Source organism: Molothrus aeneus, chromosome 24, assembly GCF_037042795.1.
Source record: "Molothrus aeneus isolate 106 chromosome 24, BPBGC_Maene_1.0, whole genome shotgun sequence".
NCBI lineage: Eukaryota > Metazoa > Chordata > Aves > Passeriformes > Icteridae > Molothrus > Molothrus aeneus.
The window spans coordinates 6,790,671-6,814,858 of record NC_089669.1 but is presented as its reverse complement, the minus strand read 5'-3'; the positions used below and the strand labels follow the sequence as shown (position 1 = coordinate 6,814,858).

Below are 24,188 nucleotides of genomic sequence, written 5' to 3'. Positions count from 1 at the left end.
TTTGATTTTTTAAATTTGATCCCATTTAAAAATCTTTTTGTTATGGTAAAATACAGATTTATGGCACTGTATTAGGAGAAAGGGTGGTTTCTGTGGCTCTGTTGGCTCCAGCATATTTTTTCATCCCTTTCTGTCAGGGGTGAGAAATAAATAGATACAGAATCGAGTGTGATTACCCCTGAGCAGGGGTCCAGAGCTCACTTCTTGGAGCATTATATGACAAGAAGCTGCATGAGGAGGGAGGTGAAGCTTCTTCCTTTTCCTCAGAGGTGTCAAACTGAAATACGATCTGCATTTCTGCTCCACTGAAACATGCAGGAGCATCTTCAGCTAAAGAATTCATATATTCAGTGTTGTTTGCAGACACAAGCATGAGGTCAGGAGATGAGAGTTGTGGATTGTGCTTGGTTATGGGTTTTATTCACCATGACTCAGATCAAAGAATATCATTTATTCCCTCATGCACACACAGAATGATTGTTTTTTCTCATGTGTTGGAGTGATGCAGTAGAACTGTAAACTGCAGAAGTTCTGAATGAAGATTTAAATGTGTAAAATACTATGTGGGTTAGAATGGTTTTGTTAATTCATTAATACTCCTGGGTTTTGTGATTGTTAATCCCTACCCTGAATTGCCCTTTGAATCATCCTGATCCTGGATTTTGTCCTTCAGCCTGACTGAAGCTGTTTAATGGCTCCTTCCCCTTCAGAGGAGTGCTCAGGACAGTGCTCTGAACTGTTTCTCTCCCTCACATGTAGATTTGATGTGACAGAGTCCATGCTCTGCACAGTGGCCATCCAGCTCCTCACGGGCACGCTGGGGCCCTCGTTCTGGAATTCCACGGTAAAGCCCTCGCTGGGCAGCGCCTGCACTGCGCAGGGCAGCACCTTTGTCATGCACTGCTCTGTCAAAGCAGCTTCTACAGCGTGTTCATCTTTCACACAAGGAGGAAAAATATTTGAATGAGTAGGAAAAATTTGATTTAACTGGAAACAAATTTTTTTGAAAGCATCTCATTTTATTTAAAACCAAAGCAAAACCTGCCTGTTCAACAAAAGTTTGATTTAAACTTTTCTTTTTATCATGGTTTTGGCTTCACCTAAAAGCCAAGCAGGGCTGTGGAAGCAGCTCTTAAGTGTGGGTGTAGAATGTTGTTGGAACTACTTTTTAAAACTTATTTTGTTGCTGCCATTTCAATACCTTTCCACCAAAAAAAGGAGAATTTCTTGGCTCTTTCAGGGAACTGTGTCTTGTGTAATAACTTAAAAAGTTTGGGTAAAAATGTCTGGTTTAAGCTGTGCAGCTTGATCCCTGTGCTTGTAGCTTCATGAAGAAGTAACTTCCTTTCCAGCTTGTCTTTATTTTTAAAATGCTTTTCCTTATGCGTGTGCTAAATAAGTCCTTCTCCCCTCTAGTTTGCTAGCATTAAAGACTTTCTCTTCCTTATTTCACCTCTTTTTTCACCTCTTTTTCTCCTTTGCTGTTTTTTTTTTTTTTTGCTTATACGTTGTATGTGGGTGAGGTCCCCTCCCAATAAAATGTTATCATTAAAAGTGGATTCCTTGAAATATATCATAGATTATGATTATTGTTGATGCATTTTTAGTCTGGACTTTTCCTTAAATATTTGAGGATATAAGAATTGGTTTTTGATCTCTTTCTTAGAACTGCATCAGATGTTAAACGAAAGTGAGGTTATTTTTTTGATGGTTGGTTTGCACAGCTTTTGTTCAACCTGTGTGGATGCTAATTATTTTCTAATAGTTCTTTTGGTTTTTTTTCATGTAGTAACTCAGCAAAATCTCTGCTTCCAGGAGGTTATTTAGGAAGGTGAATTACTGGCTCTGCTTTAGATGCAGCACCATCAGCAATCTGGTAAATCTTGATGTGTCTTCAGCTGATCTTGAGAGCTGGGTGGCTCTGCAGGGAGTCAGGTGACAGCAGTAACTTAATTTTTAAAATACTTTGTTCATAATCTTTGAAGGGCTGGAAATAGTGTCAGGAAGTGGTAATTTAGCAAGTAGTAATGCAAAGGAAGGGAGAGGTTAAATCAAGATTTTAGCCTGTAATATCAACTGACCAAGGAGTCGCTTAGGGCAGAAAAAAATATAAAATCACATCGTTCTGAAACACTCAGAGAATCTGAGTGTCTGAAATCATTCCCTGGTGTGATGGCTGTGGGGTGGAAATAACTCTGATTGGGTGATGAAAGGAAATTGTTTGAACTGGAGTAGGACAATTTACCATGGGGTGGAAGAGAGAGGACCTGGAGCTGCTGAAGATGTCCATCTGCAGCCCCCTGCAAAGGAGGCCTTTGCCATTCCAGGAGATGCTGGTGATACTGGTTTTACAGCCAGCTGGGGAGTAGGCTGTGAGGGGATGGGCCAGGCAGGGCATTTTCACAGGATCCCAGACTGGTTTGGTTTAGAGGGTCCTTAAAGCTCATCCCATCCCACCCTGCCATGGGCAGGGACACCTTCCACTAGCCCAGGCTGCTCCAAGCCCTGTCCAACCTGGCCTTGGACACTTCCAGGCATGGGGCAGCCCCAGCTTCTCTGGGCAGCCTGGGCCAGGGCCTCACCACCTGCTCAAGGAGGAACTTCTTCCCAATGTCTCATCTGTCCCTGCCCTCTGGAACTGGGAAAGCACTTCCCCCTTTTCCTGTCCCTCAGGCTCCTGTCACTGGCTCCTGAGACAGAACCCCAGGTGTTGCCTTTGACAGGTCTCCTCACACACTTATTTTAACCCAGTTTTAGGCACTGAGTTACAGGATAGACTTTTAAATCTATTTAAATTCTTTCATGAGTAATTTCAGATGCCTTCTGGCATCTTTAGTTTTAGTCTTAACTCATAACTAAAGATGCTGCTGCTTCCAAGTGGTTTACTCAGACACACCAAGCTTCACTGACTTATTTACACACTCAGATGTCAGGCAGAACAGATTTTTAGGTCAGTATTGCACATCTCAGATGGGTAAGCTACAGAAAATGTGTATTCATACTCTGGCTGTTTCATGTGACAAACATTTGTACTGAAAAAATATAAGAATATAACCTTGTCTTGAAAATTATACAGGAGCTGGGACAGTATGAAGTGAGTAGCTTCAAATTCTTGCAGCACAGCTAAACCTTGTACTTGGCTGGACAGGAAAGTTTTATGTTCACCAAGGAGGGGAAAATATCTTAAATTGTTAATGAAGTTTACTTATCCCTGTAACCAATGGGAAATTAATTAGAATAACCTGAAGGCCTAAAAAGCTGGAAAATAAACATATTTTGGGAATCAAAATAGGTTTAGTCCATTATTCCCCACATTCACACTTGAAGTGCCAGTGTTTCAGCCCTGCCTCCCTCTCCCTGCCGCTCTGCAGTGTCACCCAGCAGTTCTTGTACTGATGGAATGTGACTTTGGTTTGGAACATTTTGCCTTGGTGATTTTTCAAAGACCAGAATTGGGCTGTTTTAATACAGTTTAGCACAACAATATAGAGGAATTGCAAATAAAGGTCTTGAGGATGGTTCAATCTGGAGACTGCTCATCATTTTATAAAAAACAACATGTTAAAATAATAATGTTCCTAACAATATTTGGTTACAGAAGTGATTAGAGGGATGGAAACCTCCTAAGAGGAAAGGATGAGGGAGCTAGGGATGTTCAACCTGTAAAAGGGAAGAATCCAGGGAGACCTTTGAGCCTTTTCTTGTGCCTGAAGAGCTGGAAAGGCACTTTGGACAAGGATGGAGTGCCAGGACAAGGCAGAATGGCTTCAAACTGCCAGAGAGCAAGGATAAATGGGATAGAGGGAAGGAATTCCTCCCTGTGAGGGTGGTGAGACCCTGGCCCAGGGTGCCCAGAGCAGCTGTGGCTGCTCCATCCCTGAAAGTGTCTGAGGCCAGGCTGGGATGGTGGAAGGCGTCCCTGCCCATGGCAGGGGGTAGAATGGGATGAGCTTTGAGGTTCCTTCTAACTCAAACCATGCTGGGGGTTCTCTGGATCTTCTCTTATGTGGGAAGACTGTACAGCTTTGAAGACAGGCAAATAATCTGCATTTCAATTTGTCACAACAGGGAAAGGAGGATCAATAGAGGAAAACACTGCAGTGTGTGCAGGAGAATCCATGGATGGCAGTGTCGCCACAGGAATTGCAGCTGCCCCTGGAAACTCTGCAGGAATTTTCCTGTCTTGTGAATTTAGGCAGATAGGGAGTGAGGGTTGAAATGTGCATTTAAAAACTCACAACTTCTATGTTTCTCTGACTTCATTTGAATTAAATCCTTGGGTGTTTTGGTTTTTAGGCTGTGGTTACCCCCACTGCAGTGCTGACATTGCCTGACCCTGTCCCTGATTTCTACAGTGCTGCTGGTTATTATTCTTCCCTAACATCACTTTGCTGCAGAATCAGTACTTCTCAGCATTATTGTGAGTGTTCTCCCCAACCTTGCCACTGGATGTTCTGTCTGGGCATTTTAGTTTGTCAGATATTGAGTCTGGGTTCTTTGCTCTGTTTTCAGCATCAGCTCTTTGTTCTTGTTCTTTGCCTGGATGTTCCTGCTGATCTTAAACCTCAATGCAGGGTCTTCTGTTTATTTTATAGAAGATGAAAAAGCCCCTGGTTTATTTGAAGAAGAGATTTTTGGAACTTGATTCTTTGTGTCCTCTGAACTTGTACAATAACTTTCCGTCCATCTGTTGTAGTGTGGGAATGTCTTGGGAAAAGGGTTTGTTTCATTTTCTTCATTTCGTGGGCCTTAATGATCTTCCACACAATGTGCACAGAGTCAGGGCAGTGCTGACATGACTCAGTTGTCAGGAAACATCAGGCAGCAAAGCTGTCAGGTTGGGGGGAAGTGTGGCTCCAGTGGTGCCTGAAAATAACCCACATAATAAAAATATCCCAGTTCAGAGGCTTTAAGAACCTCTTGCAGAATTCATGCTGCTTGCTCTTCCCATTTGTTTTTTCGTAGGATTTCCACTGTAGTATTTAAATGAGTAAATAAATACAAACACAAGTTGAAAATAGAATCTTTGAACTGGCTGATTTTCTTCTTGCTTTGAAATGGTTTTGCTTTCTTACAGCTCTGTGTGTGGTAGCTGCTTCTATGTAATTAAATGTGATTATAGTAATTAAATGAGGCAGTCTGGAGGAACAAAGGCCTTTCCCTATTTTCTGCCTTTTTTCCCTTATTTTTTTACTATAATTTAACACATGATCCATTGCTCCAAAATTATGTTTTCTCTAATGTTTACCATGGGAGAGTCACTTGAATATGCAATGGAACTTGATGTAGAATAAAATACAGTACTAATGATGTCATACCTAAGCAGGAACATTATCACCCTGCTTTGTGAATAAATTCCTCATCCACTAAAGCAAGTTGGATGTATTTTCCCTCAAAAAGAAAGGGATTGTTCAGATTCCCTCTGTAGAAACCTCCCTTGTGGGGCCCCCTGATGGGGAGACCCCTAAAAAGTTCTGTGCTAGGAATGAGTCACAGATGGAATGCTTGGCTTTTTGGCCTTCAGGTTGTTGTTTATTTTTCTCTTATCAGAAGTTCTGCATGCTGTCTACATCTCAGACTTAGCATACAAAGAGAAGGCACCAAAAGGCACAAGACACACAGATTCAAGGTCTTTTAAAGCTATTTTGTCCAATTAACTCTTAGAATGTACTTTATTTCAACCTTTCTACCAATAACTAATTATTTTTCTGTCTACGCAACATCTGCGTTGTGGTTTTTTTTAACCAATCACTCTGTACTGCCAACACTGTAGAAAATGGAGTAGATGAAGAGCAAGAAGGAGATCAGACAATGCCCAAAATCTTCTATCTTGTCTCCTCTCCACCTCCATACTAAAAACCTAAAGCTCTTAAGTTTTTCACCCTGTGATAAACTCTACTACTATCTATTTCACACTATTACACACTCATAGATTCCAATTAATCCCAAAGTCTTGGAAGCTTTCTCCAAGGTTAAAAGGACAAAGGTTAAAAGCAGTGTTTTCCTGAGGATCAGAACATCTCAGGACAGGCAGAGAAATATTCCCTGTGCCCTGGGTTCCAACATCCCTCCCAGTGGAGCAAGTGCTTTCCTGCAGCCCTGCTTTTGCCTTCCCATTTATTGGGTAAGTTCCCAGCTCTAGCAGAGTTTAAAAGCATTATGGTGACCTAGGCAATTTATGGATTTTTTTGATTGCTAGCTCATTTTACCTGGATACAATGCATAAATTGAAGTTAATAATTTAGGTGTAAGAATGTCCTCTGGATCACCTGATATGTTAATGTTTTCCAGGCAGTGTGGATATTGCTTTGTTCACGTCTGTCTTGACAAAACCATTGTTGCTTTGGTTTAAAATGGCATTCTTTCCCTTCTTTTTCATTTTAGGGAGCTGTTTAGGACTTTTATGAAGGCTGGTAGCAATCCACTTGTCTGTCATTTCCATTTATTCCTCCCCTCTCTGGAGCTGCCAAGTCCCACTGGCTCAGTGCCAGTTGTGTGGCTGAGCAGACCTTCCCTGCCGCCTCCTCAGGGCTCCCAGCATCCCCGAGGTCACAAAAAAACACCAGGAAAGCTGATGGGCTGGGAATTGGGACAGGAATTTCTTCTTTTTTGGTTGGACTGTTTTAGCCAAGCCAATGTCCTGACCCTCCTGATGGCAGGAAAGAAAGTGGGGCTGAGCAGGTGTTTTTGGGGGAAGAAAGTGGTTGGATTTTAAGGAACTTGGGATGACTGCTGCATGTAGCAGCATCATAGCTGCATGTGGTTCATGCTGTGGTTGCACAGTTATCTTGAATTCACGTTAAACCCAGAGAGGAACAATGTGCCCCTTTTCACACTTGGTGCTTCCAGATGTTTGTTGCCTTCTGTGGTCCAGCTTTGAGGAGCTGCCTGTGGATGTCTGGATTTTTAGATTTCTGTCCAGAGGCCACTTGACATCCTGCAAAAAAAAAATTCACTGAATAATTCCAACATCAGGCATGTGCTTTACTGATATCAAGCTTATCATTTTAAGTCATCTGACAGTGGTTTTAATGAGCATGGGTTGTTCCCAGGCCATTTTCCTCCTTGGGATTAAGAATTTATGCTTTCTTTAGGTGATAGTTTGGTGTTTAGTTTCTCCTCAGTAGGTCTTAATGCTTTTGTCTTCTGTTTTAAGGAGCCATTTGGTATTAAAAATACAGAATATTAAGGTGGAACGGAAGTTAAAACTCATATTTGTTCTACAGTAGGAGATTCTCACTGTAAGCCAGGGGCAAGTTTTTAACAAATATCCTTGGCTGCCTGATACTGTTTCTGTTTGAGTTGGAAGGGCAGAGCCCTGGGCAGGGGAGTAAAGGTTGTGCCATGGCTGTGTAAAGATAAAACTGTTTCCCTAACCTCAATCCAGACACTGCTCCCCGTGTATTTGTTGGGCTCTCAGTCTTGTGCAAAGGTTTGTCTGGCAGAATAACTTGGTTTTCCATACATGACTTTACTTTATTGTGCACAAGATTTCTGCTGCCAAAAGAAACCTGGTTTCCTATCCCAGGAAAGCTGTAAGTTACCTCCATGACTTATTAGTCACTGTTCCTGTGAACTTTCTCAGTTTCTTTCTGTTCTTTAGGAGATTGACAGAAGTAGTGAAATGGGCTAAAACACATTCCTGCACTCCTGGAATGGAGTTGCTCCAGTCCTTCCTTGGCTGGACACACTGAGAACACATTTCCATGCTGACTCCAAGGGCTGGGAGGAAGTAATTTGCATTAAATCAGTTGGTTTGTGTATCTCTGCTGAGCATTTTTATTTTTTTTCTTGCAAGGTATCTCAATGGCTCTATTTGTTTGTATCAGGACTGAAACCTGAGATATTTTAGAACATTCTTTCCTCAGTGGAAGTCAGTTTTTTCCCCAGCCTTGCAGGGTGATCGCCTTGCAGGATTGTTATTGGGCAAATTGAATATAGGAGGGCTCCAAAGGTTGCTTCCTGGATGTTCCATCTCCAGGTTTGTGTAGTGGAAAGCAAATTGGCAAAGCAATCATGGAATGGAGTGGGGTGGGAAGGACCTTAAAACTCATCTTATTCCAACCCCTGCCATGGAGATATCCACCATGGGATTTAGGTGCAGCCTTGGAATGATTCCTTATGCATGTGGCTCTGCTGCTGACCAGACTGGAGATCCTCAAATGAGAGGATCCACTCCCAAACTGAAACAAAGGCTATGGAGAAACCCTGAGCTGATATTAAAATCAATTCCATGGTCTTGTAGCTCATTTAAGGCAGACAGAGGAAAGCCCAGCCCATAATGCTTCTTCCCTGTGCAGGTGACATCAGCAGGGTTTTGTCACAGCAAAGCTTGTGTGTGCAGGAAGGGATTTGGAGTCTTTTAGGTAGAACTATCTAATTGGAAATATGGATAACTATCTAATTGGAAATATGGATAAGCCAGAAATGTTTCAAACTGACTTGAAGGATTATTTTTGATGTAGCACTTCAGGGCAAGATACTATTATGTGGCTATAATATGTATGTTATATATAACCTACATCTATATGCATATATATAGATGTATAGAATGTGTGTCCCTATTTATAACATATATAGTGTATATACACCCCATATATAAATATATATATATATATATATATATATATATATCTCACACCAGCAAGTCCATCCTCTTCATTTCACTTGTATTTTTATATACTCTTATTTCTGGCATTCATTTGTACACCCATTTTCCCCTCTTTCTACCTCCAAGACTTTTATATGCTCCTTAAAATAAAGCCATAAATTTTCTGTTTTCTCCCATTCTTCCTGCAGCACATCCTAGCTCTGCTGGAACCAGAAGTGGTTTCTCTTCTTGCTGCTACTGCACCATTTCCATCAACCCTTTAGGGATTTGTGTTTCTTTTCAAAGCTTGATGCTTTTCAGAGGATATTCATATTAAAATAGGGTAGGGAATATAATAGGGGTTAAAAATACATTTTTAGAATTTTATCATCTCTACTAAATTCTTTTTTTTTTGGTGGACAAGGTTAAAACTGAATATTTATTTCTGCAGCTGCCACTGGGCAGAGAAGAGTTCCAATATTTCTGGTTGATAAAATGGATTTCTGTTATTGCACTGTGAAGTAAAACAAAATTATAGTACAACTTTGCTCTTAGTTTGAACAATAAAGCTAAATACATTTTTGCCTTCTAAATTATTGGTGAGTTTTTTCTCTTTTCCTCAGCCTTTATACTGTGCATGACAGAGCTGTGCTGCTGAGCTTGCAAATAACTGACTTGAAATTGCTTTGAATAATTTTGCTTTTTTTTTTGGCTTTTTATACCTAATCAGAATTGATGTGACTGAAGTACAAATCTTCATAATAATCATGCATTTACTGGCAGTGATTGGAGGACCACCTTTTTGGCAATCTCTGGTAATTTTGCTTGTGTTCTTATTTTATCCTTTTTAATAATCCAGTGATCACTGAAGGACTGCTGCACATCTTGAGACAGTTTCACTTCTGCAGGAAGGTTTCACTTTTCCTTATAAATGGAAACAGATTTTTGAATTCAGATCCCATGGAATTAACTGTGGGTTCTGTCTGTACCAGAGTCATTAAAACAAGGTTATTTTATACCCTGTGCGTGCTGGTAAAAAGCTATCAGACATTGCATGAACTTAAACCTTTGATGAAATCCTGGCCAAAACCTGAATGAATTTCATGCAAGAAACAGTGGAGGAATATTAAACTGGGATGAAGATTTGGGGGAACTCTTGGAGAGCAGTTGGGAGCCATCTGTAGATAATTAGGCCTGAATGTGGCTGATGACTCTTGATTTGTGTAAGGGGACAACCCCCACTTGTCAGGTTTTTCCTTTTAAACTAAGATGATCCTGATTACATGAGCTGCTGGCACAGCCTGGCTGCAGAACTTTTATTTATATCTATGTCTATGTATTTTTCTATATATAATATAGATATGTTGATAGAGGCTTCCCAGGCCATGTCAGCTGACAGCTTAATTATAATTATAATAATAGTAATACAATAGTAAGTATTACTGAAGCCACATTGAGCTGTCAAAATGGCATTGTCCACAGAAAAGCATGTGTGTGCATACATAAATTAAATAAGTTTACTGGAAATAAAATCCAAAGCATTGATTTCCTGAAAGGTTTTCCTAGTTTTCCTTCCTGGTTATTGATCTTCCCTCTGTATTTGGTAAATGCAATTCTTAAGGAGAAAGAAATCTTGATTTCAGTAACACCAAGAGATGGTCAGAAGTCCCTGAAAAGCTTCACCCCAAGTGGATGAATTTCTAATGTGCTCTGTGTAATGGGCACAGTGAACCCACAGTATGTGGAAGGGATCCCAAATCGTGGCCATCCTGATTTTGCTGCTTATGCTTTCAGGTTTAAAACCCTAAAGGCCTTAATTAATTCTATAAACTGCAAAGGAAATACTATCTATAGGGAATGAGGGTGGGAAGGATTGATTAAAGAATAAAAGTAAGGCTACATGTAACCTTATTGGTGCCATTAATATCTAGAAATATTAATGTGGCCAATATCCCGATGCAGCTATAATTTAATATTCTGTGTTATCAAGAGAATTTGTCAATTCCTGTTCTCAGTTTCCTTAAAAAAAAAAAAAGTGTGTGGGGGGGGAGAGGATGCTGCTACAGCAACCTCTGGCATAGTTCAGTAATGTTTGTGTGAGCTTAGAAATGGATCCCTTGTTATTAAATTGCTTAAATAACTCCAAAATGGCCTTTTAAATAACCCTTTTCAGCAAAATCTTGAAATCTATCAGAAGTTCTGGGTTGGAGCAGCATTTGCCTAAGGCAGCTCCCAAAAATATTAAACTATTTTGGTTAGTTTAACAGAGCATTTCTCCAGAGAACAACATTAATCAGGTCTCCCATGACAATCCTGTTTAATTCAATGAGTGAGATTTTGTGTTCATTTAGAGATAAATCTTACTTACTGCTTGCAGAGCAAAATAAATCACACAAGCCCTTCTCACCCAGCCCTCTCTAATCCTTTAATACTTGATGTGACTGCAAAGTTGGTGGTTTGGTATTTTCTGTTTGCTTCTGTTTGGGGGAAATGGGGAGTAGATGTGGTTGTGTACTCAAACATTCCACTTTTCATGGGAAAAGCAAAACACTCTGAACTGGCAAAATGCAGAGTTGTGAATTTTGGAAATTGTTGCTTTAATTACCTTTCTTTTATTCCATGAAACTGTGTGTGCCTGTCTTGGCTCCCTTCTTTCTGGCAGTGTAAATTCTCTTCAAAGCCTGTTAAATGCTGCTCCCCATGCTCCTGGAGCTGGGTAATTCCTGTGGGATGCTGAGTATGGCTCAGCTTGGATCATTTGGGACATGTGAGTAAAGCAAGGAAGCTTAGGGTAACTCCTTTAATAGATTGTATATTTGGATTGATTTTCCTGCTTGAAGCAAGAAAAGTGATGCAATTGTTGGAGTTTTCTCCTGTAGGGTCTGGAATATGAAAAAGCACAAACACTTTGGGAATATGAAGCTGGAATTCAGCCCTCTGGAAGTTGTCCTTGGGCAGATGTCACTGCAGTTTATCGGGACAGCTCCAAACTCCAGCTGGGCTCCAGCCCTGTGAGAGGGACTCCAGGCTCTGAGTTGCCCAGCTGGCTGTGGTGTTTGTGGGATTGGTGACAGGAGGAGTTCCTGGAGGAAGCGAGACTCTTACATGCTCCCTCCCTGCTGCTTCCATGAGCCCTTAGCTGGGCTCTCCTCTGGCCTATTCCCTCATAATTTTATTTTTTAAATCCCAATTCATTCTGCACAAAACTGATGAAATGTACTCTGGAATCCTGGGAGTAATTTTCTGGCAAAGTATTCCAGACTTGCTTTAATGCTGGCTCTGGCAGCCGCTCCCGACTCCATCCATTGCCTGCTGCCACTTGGTTACTGCCATGCCTGGGCTTTTCCCAAACCAAATCTGGAATCATGGAATGGTTTGGTTTGGAATGGACCTTAAAGCTCATTCAGTCCCACCCCCTTCCATGGGCAGAGACACCTTCCACTAGACCAGGTTGCTCCAAGCCCTGTCCAGCCTGGAATGCTTCTTTCCCAGGGTTTACCTGGATTCTGCAGCTCTCTGGGCACTGCAGCTTTCCATCTGTGATCAGTCTCAGAGGGTTTAAAAGCGAAAAGTCTTTTACATTTGCCTGTAAAAGATGTGACTAGTGATGCTTCCCTGCATTGCTGACGTGATTTTGGGAAGTTCTGCCTGCATGTGGCTTTGGGTGAAGGCCCTGGAATCACCAGGAAGGGCAGAATAATTGCAGGAACTATAGTGATACATGGAGTACCAGGCAGGGAAGCCTTGCAACTGTCTTCCAGTGTCCTCTGAGTTAAAATTCAGGGGCTGCGGTGCCACTTTGTAGGAACATTTCCCTCTCTCCCTCCAGTCAGAGGGAAAAAATAAAAGTAATCTGATATTTTTGTGATTTTGCTGCTTCCCACTTTTGGCTTTGTTGATCCCATTTTGTACACAGAGAAATTCAGCAGGTGCTGACTTTTTAATCCACTCCTGGCTTTCCTCTGCCAAATTTCTGTGGCTGTTTCTCAATATTTTTTTTCTTCAGACATGTTTTGCAGTGATGCAGCTGCTGTGGAGGCCAAAGGGAGGGTGTTAAGAACCTAAAATTGGTCAAACTGGGTGTTAGAACAGTGTGGCCTTATCTTCTCCTTCCCTGAGCGTCCTTCTCCAGTGTTGGAGTGGTAGCTGGGAGTTCACGGGATGTTTTTCCCAGCCAATTCCCTTTGTCTTGGGGAAATGTCAACCTTAATGTCTTTTGACTCCTGTAATGGAGTTTGACTCCTGTAATGGAGTTTGCTACTGTTTCCTTCTGCTTGTAAAAGTCAATCCACCCCGTTCTTTAAATACCAAAGTTCTGAGGCAGAGGCCAGCACAGGTACCTGCTTTTAGAAGAGCTTGAGGAGTCCTGAGCCTCCTGACATTAATGATTACAAGTAGTGCTCCAGTCTGGCAATTCAAGCCTTCTCTTTACTTGTCTTTATTCTTTCTGTACAATCTTGTAGGAAATGCCTTTTTTTTTTTTTTTTTTGCCTTAACAGGGTAGCCTTAGCAAGAGAGAAATATATTTGAGTGTCATGAAACTGGGTGGGGTTTGGGGAGTGGGCTGAACAAGGCATGAAGGGTTAAAGCTCCTCTGCCTCTTAATCATGCCCTTGAAAGATAAAAGAGATTGAGTTGTTGAATGGAATAGAAAACTTAGGATCTTCAAGAACAATCTTCAAGCTCTAGTAGGGTTTGGACAGCGCTCTCAGGCATAGGGTTGGATGGTTGGGCTGTCTGTGTAGGAACAGGGGTTGGGCTGGATGCTCCTGATGGGTCCCTTCCAGCTCATAATATTTCATTGTTTACCTGCTGAAAGCTCCTCTGAGAGTGTAATTAAAGAAAAAGAGAAGCAATCTGACCTCCTTTGGTCTTCTGTTCCTGGCTGGACTCATTGGGGAGCCAAGCATTTATTCAGTTGAGTGCCATGACTTCAGTTCCTGAATAAAGAGCTTTTAGTAGTTGAATAGATGCAGTTGGGAGGTTTTGGGAAGTTATCTCTAAATACTTGCTCCCATAACATATTTCCTGTGGTTTACTTTGGACTATTCTTCATTTCTAGTTTTTCCTGTTCTGCGTGAAACGTGACTGTTAAAAAACGAAGGAAACTTTCGAAACTGCCTGTGCTTGTTCTCCCCTTCTTTAGCAACCTCATCCTTCCTCTCCTGGGTCTCTGGCTCTGATCTGACTTGTCTGATCTCTTTGCTTGCCTTGCCTTGCACAAAAGTTTGGATCCAGTGCTTGATAGGGTTTATCTGACCATTCCCAAGTGGCTCTTCTTCTGCCCAGTTTGATCTTGACTTCAGCTTCAGGAAAGGTGATGATTCTCTCCTCTGGGATGATTTAGAGCAAGTTCTTGGTTTCTGTCCATTTCTCTGCTTTTAGTCTCTTCTCTGGTAATTGAACATAAGTCTGCCTTTCTGGGAAGCTTCATGGAAGCTTTTGGAAAATAAATTTTTCTCTGTAGAAATGTCAATCTCTGTATAGCAGAGAGAGAAGAGCAAATTTGTTGAAAAGTGGAGTGTTTGAGTGCACCTGAAATATTAACCCAAATTTGAGTTTGTACATATTGTAACTTCTTGTCTCTCTTCCATTAAGATTCCAATACTGAATATTCAGGTGAAAATATTCCCAGCTCTTTGTACTGTGGCAGGAACCATATTCTCCTGTACAAACTACTTTGGTGTGATCTTCACGGGTGGAGTTGGCAAAAATGGATCCACTATAGCAGTGAGTACCTTGGGCTGCCAGTTCCTCCTCAGCACAGAGGCTCTTCAGCCACAGTTTCTATTTAACATAATCCCTCCTCCATGGAAAATATTTTCCCTTTAGCTCCTTGCTGGCTTGGGAAAAACAAGTTAATTTGCGTGTGTAAGAATAGTAGATTTAGGAGTCAAAGTTTTAAATTTTTTTATTAAAAGTACTCATTGTACTTTGATATTTGTTTTTGAATTAATGAGGTAAACAAAGTTATACAAATACGCCCCTCACTGAAGAGTTCATAGAAAAATCCTGTGCAAAAATCTGTTCAGAAAGAAATTTTTCAAGAAGATTCTGGGTTTCATCCTTCTGAAAGATCTATATTATTTATATTACCAATGTAAAAGAATGAGTGGACGTGTCTGCACAAGCACCTTCTGTTGCAGTGTTCTTGCTGCCTAAAATCTGATTTTTTTCCCCAGAACCAGAAAGTTTCCACCACATTCTCAGCTGCTGCATGCTCAAGTTTCTCTACTTTCTGTTTCTTTTACCACCAGCATTCAGAAAGATGTTTCTAATGTGATTTTATTTTTAACCCCTCATTGCACACCACATGAGGGGCTCTTTGAGGTTTCTTTGCAATGTGCACGTTTTATTAACCTCATGCTTTAATCTCACCACAGGGAACAAGTGTCCTCTCACCTTTTCTCCATATTGGCTCAGTGATTGCCTTGGCTGCAATGATCTACAAGAAATCTGCTGTGCAGCTCTTTGAAAGGCACCCCTGCCTCTACATCCTAACTTTTGGCTTTGTGTCTGCCAAGATCACAAATAAACTGGTGGTGAGTGTGCCAGAACCTTCCCCAGTCTTGTTGCAGGAGAACTTTTTGTAGATTATGGAGCTCTCTGGGTATTCATTCCACTGAGTAACTGGCACTTGTTTGTGCACTGAAGAGATACCTGTGCTTTGCTTTAAGTAGCCTGGAGGTGCAGCAGAGTCTTTTTGTGTTTGAAAGGGCAGTGTAAATGTGGAGTTGATGCTGTGGTTGCACAGGCAGCACCAGATAGCTCAGAGCTGTTTCTCCCCCTTCCCCAGATGTTAATTCACACATTTGCAATGTATTTGTGCACATGTGAAGAGTTGGGCTGGAATCCCCCTCAGACACAAAGGGGAGGAAGGTTTGGCAAAAGGAGAGGAGGTGATGGAGCTGCTGAGGTTTGGAACACTTCCTGAGTGTTTAACTTGAAGAATTGGAGGAAAATAGGGTTAAAATAGTTAACAGGTTTATACAAGGGCAGAGGTGTAATTGAATGAGGGTTAAACAGCTCCTGCCTCAAAGGCCATCCCAGTTCTGCAGGCCTCTGTTGGGCTATTGTGAGCTGGGTCAATGCTGGACTTAGCTCACAGTGAAAGAGTTTAAGTTCATAGTGGAGGAAGAGTTTAAGCTCACAGTAGAAGAAGAGTTTCTTTCTTATCGGGCCTGCTTTGGTGCTCAGTCCCATCCCAGCTGTGCTGTGCAGTGAGGATGGAGTGTGGGATGGCTTCTGTGCACCTAGGGAAGTGAGAAGGGCACACATGAACACCAAAAATGGTCATCAAATTGTAACCAGAGAGAGGTGGTGATCCTTATGGAATGGGAGAAAAAGAGGTGGAGGGAGAGGAACACCAAGTGTCCTTAACTTTTTGAGCTCCAGCAGCTGTGAGTTTTTGTTTCCAGGCTCAACTTTAAAAGTTACCAGTCTGCTTCCATTTCACTGTTTGGTTTCTGGGAGGAGGAAGAGGTGAGCTGGAAAACTTGTTAGTTTGTTTTTCCTGCGCTACACTCTCTGCTCTAATAAAAGATGCCTCTCTGCAAACCTTGCATCTCTGTAGCTGTGGAGCACCATGGTTCCAACAATATTGTTGCTGCCACTTGAGTATTTGGTATTTTTCAGTAATGTGGCTTGAACTGTATAGTTTTGGCTTTGTGTGTTCTGAAATTACTCTGCCTTGGCTGGCATATATTTATTTCTTAAACTTCTCTTTTTTTTTTTTTTTTTTTTACTGCAGGTTGCCCACATGACCAAGAGTGAGATGTATCTGTATGACACAGCATTCATAGGCCCAGCATTGCTGTTCCTTGACCAGTATTTTAACAGCTTTATTGATGAGTATATTGTCCTCTGGATTGCCCTGGTGAGTCCAAGCTCATTTTATTAATTAGCTCTGCCACTAATTCATTGTGTTGACTGTGCCCAGCTGAATCCCTTGGAGGGGGAGTGGATTTGAAGCTGGTGCAGAGCTGAACAGGGTCACAGTGTCCCTGGTTTGGTGTTGGGACAGTTGGCACTGTCTTTAGGGATGGTCTGGGTGAGGGGATTGAGGCACTCCCAGTCAGTTTGCAGAGGACACCAGGTTGGGTGGGATGTAATCTTCTGGAGGAATCTGGACAGGCTGGATCCATGGCTGAGGCCAGCGGTGGGAGGGTCAGCCAGGCCAAGTGCCACGTCCTGTCCTCAGGTCACAACAGCCCCATGAAATGCTCCAGGCTGGGAGAAGAGTGGCTGGAAAGCTGGGAAAGGATCTGGTAGTTCTGGTGACAGTGGCTGGACATGAGCCCAGGTGGGCAACAGCACCTGGGCTGTCACAGCCATGGTGTGTCCAGGAGGCCCAGCGTGGTTCCCTGTGCTGGCCATGCTGGGGCAGCTCCAGCCCTGGGGACAGCTCTGGGCCCCTCCTGACAAGAGAGACACTGAGGGGCTGGGGTGTGTCCAGGGAAGGGAACTGAGCTGGGGAAGGGTCTGGAGCACTGGGAGCAGCTGGGGGAGGAGGGGCTCAGCCTGGAGGAAAGTTCTGTCTCTGCACAACTCCCTGACAGGAGGGGGCAGCCAGGGGAGGTCAGGCTCTGCTGCCAGGCAACAAGGGCAAGGACAAGAGGAAATGGCTTCAAGCTGGGCCAGGGAAGTTGAGGTTGGATATTTGAGAAAAAAAAAAAAAAAAAAAAAGCTGAAAAAATTAAGCAGTCATTGGAATAAATTGCCCAGGGCAGTGATGGAGTCACCAAACCTGGAAGAGTTCAGGAGGTGTCTGAATATGGCACCTGGTGACATGGGTTAAGGATGATTATGGTGACTCTGGGGTCATGGTGGGACTCCATGATCTTGAAGGTCACTTCCAGCCTTGATGACTGTGATAGTTTAAAATTTCAAAGCACTGTAGCAAATATTCAAAGCTTAGATTAGAATATTTTGTTGCTGCCTCGTTAGCAGAGTCCCTGTGATGGGCAATGCTGGGGTGCTCTGGCTGTGGCTTAAGATCTGGAATGTCTGTCATGACTCCAGCACCCATCGGGATAAACATCTAAATTCAACTTATCTGGGCTTATCAAATGCACAAGTTTAATGTACAAAAACAGTGTTAACCTTTTGGTAAAATTCTGTTGGTGTGATGGTGTCATGGTTTGACACTGGCACAATGCCAGTGCCCCCATGAAGATACCTTCTCCCTGGTTTCTGCTGTGAGATGTGACCAGGAATAAGCAAAGCAGGCTCCTACTTAGGGAAAAAAGAACCAGAACTTTATTAACTACTCTACAACTACAGATAAAAAGGAACACACACACAGGGAAAATGAAAACTTCACAAATGCATTTCCTCCTCCCCCACCAAATTTCCAACCCAATACATTTGTTCTTCAAATCACCAACTCTCAGTCTAGCAGCACCTTTTAGACAATCAATCCTCAGTTCATCAAGAGGAGAGGAGTCCTTCTTGTACCATGGGCTTCCCCTGGAAACACAGCTGAAGCCTCGTGTGTTTCCGTGTCACTCGTGGCACCGCCCGGAGTACATCTGCCGTCGTGACTTCTTCCTTTTCATGTCCAGTGCTCTCACCACTGAACACGGACCAGAACTGCTTCTAGGGTTGTCTTTTAAGGATGCTCTGTCCCGATCCAAAAAAGGCACAGTCTCTCCTTTGGGACACCTGTCCCCACAATCTCTCCTTTGGGACACCTGTCCCCCCCATATTTTTTCACCCCCTGGGGCCGAGGGGCATCAACACTGAGCAGTCTCTGTATCACAAACAATCTCTCCTTTGGGACACCTGTCCCCCCCATATTTTCACCCCCTGGGGCCGAGGGGCATCAACACTGAACCCTCTTGGTTCTGAGGCCATTGCCTCCCCCTAGAATGCAGTCTCTGTATCACAAAGAACATGGTTCTGTCCATGGCTATACAAAAAGAGTCCAGCAAAAGCCACTCCATCATCTCTTCTCACTAGGATTCTTCTCTATTCTTCTACTATCTCTCACTCGCCCAGACCTCTCTCACACTGGCCCATTTCTTCCTCATCTTCCACTCTATCTTCTAGGAAAGGTCAATGTTCTGTAAAGTTCTCATTCTCCAAAAAGGGGTTAAAAGCTCCTACAAGCGGCCGGCTGAACCCCCCCCTCTTCTCCGTCCCAGCCGTGCTGCCGGCACAGGCCCATGTTTATCAAGCTTCAAGGTTACAGTCCCAGGCAGCGGCTCTCTCTCTCTCTCTCTCTCTGTGTCTCTCAGGGAGGGCTGCCCGATGGCTCCCGGTGTCTCTCTCTCTCTTTCTCTCTCTTCCACCCTTCCACCCCCGGGCTCAGGCCTACCTCTCTCGGCCTCATGGCTTTCCCCTCCCCCTGCCCAGCCAGCAGCTGGGCCGGGGGAGAGACCCGAACTCTTTCCCGCCGGAAACCCAAGAGAACCCTCCCAGGGGAGAGCTCTGCTTTTTACTCCGTGTTCTCAGAGGCGTGTCCATGTCTCAATGGTCAGGTTAAATGCCAATATTAAAGTCTGAATATCCATTGGCCAAAAACACAGCATCTCAAAAAACACATTTCCTGTCAAACCACCACAGATGGGAAAAGATGTGTGGCTATCACCATTCTGAGTTAATGGGGCATTTCACGGTATCTCTGTAGCTGCTGTAACTCTTTTCCACTTTCTGATTGTAGAATTAAGAGTCTGTCTTGTCTTAGGCTGGAAGAAAGCCCACAATTCCCAGAAACTCTTTAGGGAGTGACGCCCCATCCCTGGAAGTGTCCAAGGCCAGGTTGGACAGAGCTTGGAGCAACCTGGTGTAGTGGAAGGTGTCTCAGCCCATGGCAGGGGTGGAGCTGGATGGGCTCTAAGGTCTCTTCCATCCCAAGCCAGTCTGGGATTCTGTGGTTATTCCTGGAGTTGGAGATTCAGCTCAATGGACCACAGTGCTGTGGTTGTGGAGTGTGGGCTGTTACACGCACAACAGCACGTAAGGAACGTGTGGGTCTAACTATGGATGATTTTTTCCTGTGCAGATCCTGTCCCTGTTCGACCTGCTCCGATACTGCGTCAGTGTGTGCAACCAGATCGCTGCCCACCTGCACATCCACGTGTTCCGCATCAAGGGCTGCCCCACGCACTCGAACCACCACTAGGGATGGGAGCTGCCACAGGGGAATGGAGAGGGAGTTGGGTTTCTACAGGAGTGGATGAAGACTTGTGGGAGACTTAAGGCTAAAAGCAGATAAGAACAAAGTAATTTATAATAATCAATGTTGTATAACTTTTCTTCTTTGTTATCAGTAACACTCCTTAACTAGTCTCCTGCCTGAGAGAGTGAATTCCAAGTACACTCTAGTCAACTTTTCATGTAGTCAACTCTGTTGGTTCCAAGCCCGGGAAAGCATGCAGGAAGAAAATGCTCTGTCTTTGTAATTACCTTGATTACAAATTAATCTCTCTATGGTGAATGGATCCCCACCAACTGAAGTTTCTAATGTAGTATAATTACAGCTGCAATCTGACTTGCTTTTAATTTTAATATTTCATCATCTCTTAGTGAAATACTTGTTTAGTGTCCACTTGGAATTTATTTACTAAAGACCTGAGCTGGTAAAAACCCAGAGATATCTCACTAAGTTGTGTGGCTGCAGCAGCTGCCAGGTGGGAGCCAGGCTGGGGTGGTTTTTGCTCGTGCATTGCTGACAAAGCGGTTTCATGCTGAACAGGGTCCTGCGAGCCAAGGGGTGCCCGGCATGCAAAATAGTGTGGTATCTTTGTCAATTAATTTTATTTTTTTAAATAAACATTATCTAAAAAGACAACTTATTTCTCAATTTTCTTCAGTGGAAAAGACTATAAGAAAAAAAAAATTACTGTTTACTTTTTTATGTATAAAACTTAAGCAAAATTTCCTTTCTGCTCTTAATAAATAAGAATTCTGAGAGCAACAGTTGTCTTGAGATGTATATGTTGCTCTGTCGTGCTTAGACTTGTGAATGACAAACCTGCCTGTGGTTTACAGAGTAGTTTTCCAGTGCTTTTATATGGATCATGTCATTCTAGGATTTCTGAGAGCTTTGCTTGCTATATAGTGCAGTAAGTTTGGGTTTCTTTTTTCTGTCATTGTTTTCATACAGTTTTAACTGTTATGAACTGCATGAGGGACACTAATATTAATGGAGGGTTTACTTGCATGTTAATGAAGTTCACGTGGTGCCACAGGTCCTGGCACTGAGGAGAACTTCTGCCCTGAGCAAAGGGGCTGAAGTACCAAGCAGGGAGTGACTCTGAGCAGGATCTGCCTTGGCTGTGGGGAAGCTGCTGGGGACAGCTGGAATGCTGGGATCCTATGTCTGAAATCCCAGCCCTCTAACCATGGAGCATCCCTCTGAAGGTGGGAAGGAAGTCCTCTGTACTGGGAGCTCAGGCCAAGGCAGTGCATGTGGACAATGACATGGCTCTGAAAGAGTTAAACACAGCTCATGGTCAAAAAATCCGAACCAAAAAACTTCACACCTCAGTAAGAGTAAATCAAAACCTCACTCAGCTCCTTGTAAGGGCTGATGTGGATTTCCTGTGATACCCCAGTGATTAGAAAATGTGCTCAGGAAGTGGAGAGAAAACTCAGTTCCTGCAGTGCTTGGAGAAGTTTGAAACCCTTTTGCCCTCTCCATGGGCAGTGCTCAGTGTCTGGCTGCTGTGGACTGAGAGATTGAGCGTGTTTGTGTCCTGGCAGGGACAGGACTGGAGGGAGCATGAAGGAAGGTGGCTCTGCTTTAGTGGTTGCAATGTTTGTGGGGAGAGCCCAGGCTGGCCCTGCTGGGCTGTGCTAGCAAGTGGAGCAGAGGTGCCAAGTCCTTCGGCTCAGCCTTGGCACAGGAAGTGCCCAGTCTTGTGGCTTCTGTGCTTGGAAGAGTCTTGGTTCCTTCCCATGGAGTGGCACCATGTCAGCAGGTGAGGTGGGGGTCATGTGTCAGCCTGGGGGCACTGGGGGAATCAGGGACATGCTTGGGATGAGGAGGAGACTCCTGTAAGGCTTCTCCTCTCCACCCTTGCCCTCCCACTTTGAATCTTGTGAGCAGCAGTTTTATGGCAAGAGCAGCTGAGGGTTCTTTAGGGACCTGGCTCTGTGTTGGGAGGGGGTTTGATCCCTGCATCCTGATACACCTGGGGCAGCTCCCAAGTGTCCTGGAGCTCCAAGTACCTTGGTGCCAGGAGCATCTCCATGCATGAGGTGACAGCTCTAGAATGACATTTTTAGATATAAGTGGAATTCAGGGAGCTCATTGAGTTTTAACAGCAGTGAGTGGGAAAGGGTTGATCTGGACAATGTAGCCTCTGCTACTGTCCTTCAAGGGCAGCAGGTAAGTCTGCAAGGGAAGAGAGTGGAAGGGTTTGAACATGTCCTTTACAAATCACGTGTTTCCTTTCATCAGCATTAAGTGGGTGCAGAACTGTTGCTTGGAAAGTCCCTCCCTGGAGTGTGAGTGGTTTCCTCGAATCAGAATCAGTCTGGTGGTTTGTCAAGTCCAGCCTTTAACCAAACACCTCCGTGCTCACTTGCCCATGTAAACAAGGAGATTCCTGCTCTCAGTCCTCAGGGGTTTAAGATTAGGTCACTCCACATAATTTGTTACTAATACTTGAGACTGGAGAAGAACCAAAGCCTTTAAAAGGCTGTGCAGAACCAGACTTCCATGTGCAAAGCTAAAGCCCGTTGCTGTTCAAGAAATGCAATAGGACACCTTTTTCTGAGCTTTTCACTCCCTGGAAGTTAGGATGCCTCCAGCCAAGAAAAAATTTCATTTCTCTGCTGATGTAGGTTCAGTGATATCAGGGAACAGTCACTGCTAGCAATCCAAGCCCTCTAAAGGGCTCCTATGGCTCTGGCTTTGGTGACAGACAATGGAATAAACAACCTTTCCACCTGCCTTGTTTGTGGCCATGGGTCACCTCAGATGTGCTTGTGGGGTTGAGAATGAGGACAGAGGCTTTGTGGGCTCAGCCTGATCTCATGATGGGGCCCTTTCTGTTGTGTTGAGAAGACACTCAGGAGGGAGAACTTCTGCAGCAGCAGCACCTGGCAATGAGAACACGCCCTGCTAAAACAATAAAGTTCTGCTCTGCAGGTTTTCCTCTCAGTTTGTAAAGAGAAGCTGGAAATTTCCACTGGGTGTTGTGTTGGCTCTTTAAGAACTGCTGAAAGAGTTCCCTTGCTCTGATAAGGAGTTTAACACAGGAAAAGGGCAGGTCAGGACACCTCAGGGCCTCTTTCCGTGTCACCAAAGCGTCAGCTTTGTTTCAAAGCACAATTTTCCTCTTCCCATCCTACCCAGCTTGCCCAAGGTACCTCCAGTGCTGCTGTGACCTAGCTGTGAGTGTGGAATGGAGCTGCAGAGGAGTTTAATCATTTCCAGAGGGTGAGGACTACAGCAGTTCAGAGGTTATGGCCAGGTGGGCTGGGAGTAGGGTGGGAGCAGGGGCTGTTCCTGCCCTGGAGCAGTGGGAAGCACTGGGCTGTCACCCCTGTGCTGGCTCCAGCAGGGTGAACCCTCCCAGGACTGTTTGCTGGCACCGAGGCCACTGGCAGAGGGTGACACATGCCAGAGCATGAAATTATCTTCCCCAGAGCAGCTGCATAGCAGGGATTGAGTCCCAAATCAGCAGCGGGGGCTGAGCTGCCTGCCAGCCGAGCCCCGAGTTGTTTGGATGGTGTGAGTTGGCCAGTGCTCTGCTGGGAACTATGTTAACAATTTAGCAGAATAAATGAGCTCTTTCCAATTCAGGGAAACATTTCTTGGCGCTGTTTTATTTACTGTTGTAGGCTTGGATCAAGTGTTGGGCAAATCTTGAGCAGGAAGAAGGGTTTAAAAATACACGGTGGGTTATGCTGATGTGCTGCAATGTGACCCAGCCCCAGTGTCCCTGCTCCCAGCAGCTCTAGCTGAGCCTTGCCAGGGTGTCCCCAGCAAACAGTCTGTCCACCCTTTGGGCATTAAAGGGAGGGTATTAAAGCCAGAACTGAACAAATACCTATAAAAAAAGGAGAGTGACTTTTTACACAAGGAAACAGTGATACAACAAGGAGGAATTGATTTAAACTAAAATAGGAGGTTTTTAGATGGCACGTTAGGAAGAAACTCCTCTCTGTGAGGGTGGTGAGGCCCCAGCACAGGGTGCCCAGAGCAGCTGTGGCTGCCCCTGGATCCCTGGAAGTGTCCAAGGCCAGGCTGGATGGGGCTTGGAGCAGCCTGGGATGGTGGAACACGTCCCTGCCATGGCAGGGGGTGGGACTGGGTGATCATTAACATCCCTTCCAACACAAACCATTCTGGTACTTGATGATTCTAAGGCAGCTGCCCTTCTGAAGCTGAAGTAAACCCTAGCCTAGCAGCTGGAGCACTGACTGCATTTGAAAATTTATATATTTTTTGATTTAAGGATGCATTTTTGTTTATCTGTTTTCAGCAGCTGAGGAATAAATAACTTTCTGTCAGTTTTTTCTCCAGAAGGAATTGAGCAATCACACAGTCCAGTCCCTTGGGTGATTTGTAACTGTTTCCAAAAGAACTACTTCCAAAACGATGACCACTTCCCAATTTCTCAATGAGATGGTGTTTGGTTTC

The 24,188-nt window shown here is 43.9% G+C and overlaps 1 protein-coding gene across 3 annotated transcripts in view; it reads left to right on the top strand.

The window, feature by feature from the left end:
* The window catches only part of CEPT1 (choline/ethanolamine phosphotransferase 1), a 33,898-nt gene extending 13,386 nt beyond the window's left edge, over positions 1–20,512 (top strand). For 2 of the 3 annotated variants that reach the window (XM_066565404.1, XM_066565403.1), the window contains 5 exons: positions 9,321–9,405; positions 14,189–14,320; positions 14,974–15,132; positions 16,341–16,466; positions 19,596–20,512. In XM_066565404.1, coding sequence (XP_066421501.1) covers positions 9,321–9,405; positions 14,189–14,320; positions 14,974–15,132; positions 16,341–16,466; positions 19,596–19,715 — 622 coding nt within the window. In that variant the 3' untranslated portion in view covers positions 19,716–20,512. Of the gene's footprint in view, positions 1–759; positions 845–9,320; positions 9,406–14,188; positions 14,321–14,973; positions 15,133–16,340; positions 16,467–19,595 lie in introns of all 3 variants that reach the window. The other variant, XM_066565405.1, reaches the window with a different exon arrangement.
* Positions 20,513–24,188: the final 3,676 nt, after the last annotated feature.